We start from the raw sequence: 6,000 nt of genomic DNA, 5'->3' as shown, positions 1-6,000 counted from the left end.
CATCTGATACAGAAGGAGAGCCTTGTAGAGCTCAACGATCCTGTTTTCCAACTGAAGCTGGACAGACTTGAAGCTCTCCTTCCCTACCACAATGTTGTTCTGGCTTAGGATATGTTCGGACAAGGCGCAATACCAGTCCATCCGGGAGATAACATGCGTGATGCCCGCCAGGTTGGACTCTATTGCTTCAACAGGATTCAGCAGGATCTGGATGGAGGTTAACCAAGACAACCATTGGGCGGCCGTGTACAGATACGTACCTGCAGTCCAATGCAGACACCAGCCCACGGCAGCGCTGCTTGCGGTATGTTCTGGATCGCCAGGTCGACCATGGCCTTGGCTGAGAGAACGAATTGGGCGGCATCACCGACTCCCTGCGTAATCTTCAACAACTTGGAAATTTTTGCTTGGCCTTCCTCTACCAGCTTTCTCATGTGCGCCTGCCGCTGGCTCGGGTCTTTCAGTGTTGAGGAAACGTCGACGGCGGGTTCAACAGTCCTGTCCCCTAGAACTTTGTTCAGGGTTTCCATGTACGACTCGACAAGCTTTGCGGTATCCTTGTCCTCCGCGAGGCTGTTGTACGCAGCATCCCAGAGTCTCTGAGACATGGGAAGGACAGGAGTCGGTTGCTCTGATGTGGACTCGATCGCTTTTGGCTTAGCTCGGGGTTCGATGGACAGTGCGGGAGGTGGAGCTTGCGACATAGCGGCTGGTTGGTGATGCCCTGTTGCTCTTGCGTCTATATTGAATCGGTGCATGCCATCATGATCGCTGGGCGCGGGGGTAGGAGTACCCGGCTCTGTCGTGGTGCCGGATAGGGTTGTTCGTCCGTCTGTTGGACATGTCAGTCTTGATAAGGCAATCCGGCGCTCGTCTCAAACGTACCCGTGGACTGTGTGGTAGATGGAGCGGGCGAGGTTGCACCATGATGACTAAAAGGCTTCTTTAACCACTTCTTCAGTGGACCCATATTTTTTTTCACGCATATAGCTTTGGCGAGGATACTTGTTCAGGAGAAAAGAGGCTATCGCAACAGCAGCGATATTGTGAAGTTGGCGGCTGCATATCGCGCGGTTGCCGCGGAGCGGAGTTGAAAGATGCAGCTGTCTCGCTTAGCGGACGCCCTGAGACGGGGCTGTGGCGCTGCGAGCACTCGGTGCAGGTTGATGCAATTGGTGAAGTCTGCATTAGCCTGCTCTGAGGTGGCTGCGCTGCGGTTATGCCAATTGGCTGTTGCGACGTGATGTGGCATTGTGCTACTGCTGCTTTTATCGCTGACACCCTTGGCTTCCGTTGCTGATGAACACCGTCCCGCTTTGTGGAGGCTACAATCTGACACATAATGAGACTTCAATCGTCAGGTGGTGGGTGGGGAGGTGGTTTAGATGAATTTGAGTCCTGGTGCCTATGATTTCTTAGTTCAATAGCTCGGCCCCCTACATGATGAGGTACTGGACGGTGGCCGTGTGCCCGGCCGCGGCGGTATGGTAGAGCGGCCTCCGGTCCTCATTATCCTTCGCCTCCTTATTGGCCTGCTGCTCGACGAGGTACTAGACGACAGCCCTGTGCCCAGCCGCGGCTGCTCCACGATCTTTCTCTCTTCACACTGTCGTGTGACATATCCACGAGTACATTGGCCTGTGCGGCAGCTGCATTTGCAGTTCCATCCTTGTTCCAACCCATCTTCACATTTCGGAAGTGTCAAGACAGCTTGAATGGTAGAATTGATATGTAGCTAACATTTGGACTGCCTTAGACCGTTTCTGTATAAGGGAAGTACAGAGAAAGTGGTCTTCGGCCGGATTAGCTGAGGGCCGCCTAACTGATTGACCGTGGTGGTGTGGAGCTTGGTAAGTTTGAAAAGTTTGCCGCCTTGGTCCGTGCGCGAGCTGACCTTGATGAGATATGTACGTCGCTTGGCTGAGACTGTGCAGTAGCATTTGTCAGATTTCTCGGTTGAGCCTTTTGCTATCGAGGTCCAAATCTTAGCACGCTGCAAAATACTCCGTATGTTGTTTTTAATTAAATTTGCATGTATCTCCGTAGTTTTTGACTAACAGTTGTGGAGAGAGTACTCATCTTCAATTCACTCCCGCCTCACTAAGGTGCGGTGCGATTGGCTGCAATGACCCGACCTAGTGGCTTCGACACTTCAACCCTTAAACCCTTAGAGACTACTGCCCGCCAAATCCAGCCAAGCTAGGTAGTATAGTGCTGGGCCATTTAAACCGCGGCATCCATTCCGCTAGAAAGTACGCGTCGTCTACTCTACGACGACATAATGGACATGTAGGATTTACTGCCCTATCCCTAAGCCAATGACCCATGCAAGAAGTGTGAAATAAGTGTCTGCACCGTAATACTACAGCCGATTTGCATGCTTCTGCTTCTTCTATACGCTCCCAGCAAATGCTACAGTCCTCGAGGTCGGAATTCCAGTAAGGATCTTCAAGTCCAACCTCCTGCCAGGCCTGAGGGGCAGCGGATGAAAACCATGGGTCGGACTGATCAAAAGGTAACCCGAATCGTCGAAATCGTTCTAAGTTAACTAGAACCCGAGGGAACTCCTCGCTGAATGGATAGTAAAAGGAGTCCACTCGATCAGCTCTATGCCGTGGACATGCGGGAAAGATGCCAACAATGTGCTTTTCCATACATGATATATGGATTCGACACTTGCACTTTAACTCTAGTAGTTTAAGAGATGGACCTTCGCGAGAGCAAGGAATCGCTATGCATTGCCCTGTAGGTATACTCCAGGGGTGGTATAGATGGTGAGCCACTAAAGTTGATTAGCTGGTATAGAGGGAGACTATATGAGCAACTCTACCTTGCGTAGCTGTTTCTGGTATGCATGCCGCTGTTGATTATGCTCCTCTATAATAGAATTAACTAGATTTCGAATAATAGTTATCAATTCAGGACTTATCGCATGTTCACGTGCGACCGGCAGCTGCTGCACATGTGGTTCTTGTTGCTGGACTTGTAGAGCGTCCTGCAATACCGGCTGCTGCTGTGCCTGGAGAGCAACTTGCCTCCGTGGTCCTCCAGAATCAATATAGTATTGATTAATCGCCCTAAGCCCTCGGTGTCGAGTAGCCCAAACGGATGTCCAGAGATCTGAGGTAGTAAAAATGCGGCGGCCCCGGCTCCAAGCAAATATCCATGCACAATTACCTGAAGGATCTTCGGCAATATAGTCGATATGTGGTAGTTCTGGTGTTACTGGCAAAGCGTTAAGTTCTCCTCTACCTGCTATTGGAAAGTAATCAACTGTATCCGGGTCAAGTCCACAGTCTTGTAGTGTAATTGCAAAAGCTCGCAGTTTGCTTTGTCCTTGTTGGAGAGGTAGTACGACTATAACAAGATTGTTTCTTCCAAGCGGTTTTCCCTCCACTCTTGCCCATACAAGGGGAGGATTCTGGTTAGAAGGGTGTCCAGGTTCGGAAATCCGAATATACAATGTAAGGCCGGCTTGATCTCGGTTGTCAGTTCCGTCGCACAGCGGAAGAATCGGTCTTGCGGGAGGATGAGTAAAGGTTCGCTTCCAGTTTCGTTGCACCTGCTTCTGATTCAAGCAGCAACTGGATATCAGTTAGCTTAAATGTAAGTACGTGGGTAGATGCTACCGTATTGCTTACCCCTCTGCCTCCTACGCCGGATGGCAGCAGAGCGTGCATGGCTCCTTGACCGTGGAGAGGTTCGGGGCTGTTTCGGCAACAGCTTCCGTTTGAAGTCAACACCCTCTCGCGGGGAAAGACCGGTTCCCATATTGCGCTGTGGCAAGTTCCGAGTCGCGATTTCTTTGGAGTAAAAGTCAGTTTCTGAAAAGCATGCCCCCGTACAAATACCCCAATCACCTGCTCTCTTCAATTTTGGCGAATTTGAAGCAGGGCTCAAAAGAAAACAATCACCGCGAGCAAAACCCTCGAAGAATGTCGTCCTTGCAAAGTGATGGTTGAGGTCACGGTGAAGTCGACTACTAGTAGTGGTGAGTCGCACTTTAGGTCTAAGTACTCCGTACTAGTAATTGGGATGAGGAAAAGGAAAAGAGTACCGGGTTTCACAAAGGCACCCGGATTCACGCATACCATTATAGCACGTACATACAGTACGTTGCTCTGCCAGTGACTTCGAACAGACAAAGAAGATCTGCTGGCTGGGCTGCGCTGGAAACCTCGAATACATGATTCTGAATTACCCTTCACTCCATCTTGTACCAGACACATGTCCAAGTCATTCGATGTCACATTATTGACGGACAAGATTCCGGTCATGCATGACCCTACTTGGGAGGCTCCCCGGTGGCGGCAAGGCTTCAAGTTCTGTTCAGCGACAGGTCCTTATCTGTCGAGTCGAAAGAGCCACTTTACCTAGGACTCGGAGGGTAGCTTCCCAGCGGCTTTGCCTGTTGCGTCACACCGTTGGGGTTGAGGGGCTTACTGGTTGATATTCATCTTAGACAAGCGGCTTCATATGTCGATACACTAGGTGGGTTGCTCAGAGGCCTTCAGCGTCTCTGACACGAAACTCATATACTTCGTCCGCCCCGATGTTGAGGCTGTACGGAGTACAATCAAGGCAATTATATACTAGTAGCATCAAGCAAAGAGCACTGGGTATATGACGGGATTGGTATTGGGATTGACGTGGGGACGATGGACCCTATGAATTGAGACCGACAACGACAGAAAACCGCAGCGACAGCGAGGGTTCGGGTAGAGAGGGGGCTTGAGCAGATATCGTGCTCTCCTTAAACTAGCAGGACACAAGGACGACTTTGTAAGACCCGTATCTGTACCGTAATGAGTTACTTTTCAGTTACAGCTTTTTCGAGGCCTCGTCTCAATCTACGGCATGGAAGCTATCGAGGTAGCTCCAGACTTCTCAGATACTAAGCGTGGATCAGAGAAGCCTTCGCCAGCCGGTTGCAGGCACATGGGACCGGAACGGTTAGAGTCATCCAGAGGGCCAACGCCAAGAAAGAGTGATCACGATGCCAGTTTATTCGTTCCGAGAGACGATGCCCGTTGACGCCATGAGTTATCGGGAAACATGTATTTCCGATAAAGAAGCGCAAAATCCGTACCCAGCCGTCGTTCCGCCGCCCATTCGTCCAAGTCATCTAAAGCCGTCGGGCAATTAAACGCACATCTGCCTCGTTGGAGTCAGCCGGTCGGTTCGCGACGAAGTCGAGAGATCGCCATGACGCACCATCTTCCCGCCAAACTTTCCTAGCAACCCGCAATCTATCGCTGGGCGCTCCAGACGTTCTTGAGGAGCCCGTCCCGCTGAGCGAGCCTGTTCAGCGCATCGTCGCTCTCGCCCATGGCCCGCACGAAACCCGAGAGGGCGTAGATGATGTTCTCGCCCTGGATAGCCCGGCCGTTCTCGTCGACCTTGGCGATTGTAATCTGGCAGGAGCCGTGGTCCTTGGCCTTGATGATTCTGCCCGTCGCAGAGCACTTGCGGGGGACGTAGCTAAATGGAAAAGGTTCGATTGTCAGCGAGACTGTCGGCGACTGCGATGGAGCTCTCGTTGAGAAGAATTGGCTTACAGGTCGACAATCTCGCCACGGTCGTTCTCCATGGTTGCGGCTTGGATGAGTACTGCAAGATGACGGGTTCTGGAGTGCGGGTGCGGTGCCAGAAGCAGGACTGCAAAATTTCGGGACTTGGTCTCGAATTTCGATGAGTTTTGGGTGAATTGGTGGGCTGTGCGCGCTCCTAGTGCACGGACGTTTCCAATGCTACCCCACCAATTCCACAGGCAGAAAATTGGTGGGGGCTTGGCATTGGTGTCAGCTGACACCGCGAGAGCATCGCGATGGCGGAGCCCGACCCCCACAACGCCCGTCGGGCTCTTTTCTGTTTTGTTTTGGTTGTTGTTGACCACCATCAAGATATTGCGGCCAACATTAATGATCCAGTAACACACCTATTCCGTGAGCTATTCATAGCCGCAAAGCTGTTGACTCAGAAGATCCCTCGGGCGAGCCT

At 51.5% G+C, this 6,000-nt stretch overlaps 3 protein-coding genes across 3 annotated transcripts in view; all 3 read right to left on the bottom strand.

Annotated features, from left to right (window-relative positions):
- The window catches only part of N656DRAFT_716293 (uncharacterized protein), a gene marked incomplete at both ends in the record, with an annotated part of 1,960 nt that extends 1,202 nt beyond the window's left edge, over positions 1-758 (bottom strand). Inside the window, one exon of the mRNA XM_064812117.1 lies at positions 261-758. Coding sequence (XP_064666916.1) covers positions 261-758 — 498 coding nt within the window. The remainder of the gene's footprint in view (positions 1-260) is intronic.
- Positions 759-1,348: 590 nt separating this feature from the next.
- Positions 1,349-1,715, bottom strand: N656DRAFT_783272 (uncharacterized protein). The gene has a single exon (XM_064815917.1). The coding sequence runs from the start codon at positions 1,681-1,683 to the stop codon at positions 1,525-1,527; it is 159 nt and encodes a 52-aa protein (XP_064666915.1). The 5' UTR covers positions 1,684-1,715; the 3' UTR covers positions 1,349-1,524.
- Positions 1,716-5,249: 3,534 nt separating this feature from the next.
- Positions 5,250-5,590, bottom strand: N656DRAFT_801131 (ribosomal protein S21e; the record flags this gene model as incomplete). Its single annotated transcript, XM_064818082.1, has 2 exons — positions 5,250-5,481; positions 5,559-5,590. 2 exons carry the CDS (start codon positions 5,588-5,590, stop codon positions 5,250-5,252), a joined length of 264 nt encoding a protein of 87 aa, XP_064666914.1.
- Between the last annotated feature and the right edge of the window lie 410 nt (positions 5,591-6,000).

The sequence above is a fragment of the Canariomyces notabilis genome (genome assembly GCF_033297395.1).
Source record: "Canariomyces notabilis strain CBS 508.74 unplaced genomic scaffold N656scaffold_26, whole genome shotgun sequence".
In the NCBI taxonomy this organism is placed as follows: Eukaryota; Fungi; Ascomycota; class Sordariomycetes; order Sordariales; family Chaetomiaceae; genus Canariomyces; species Canariomyces notabilis.
Note: the sequence above shows the minus strand (reverse complement) of the source record. Positions and strands in the feature narration are given on the sequence as shown.

Bases quoted from the DNA above. Each gene is read 5' to 3' on its own strand.
- N656DRAFT_783272 (XM_064815917.1), bottom strand. From the start codon at position 1,683: ATGGGTTGGAACAAGGATGGAACTGCAAATGCAGCTGCCGCACAGGCC.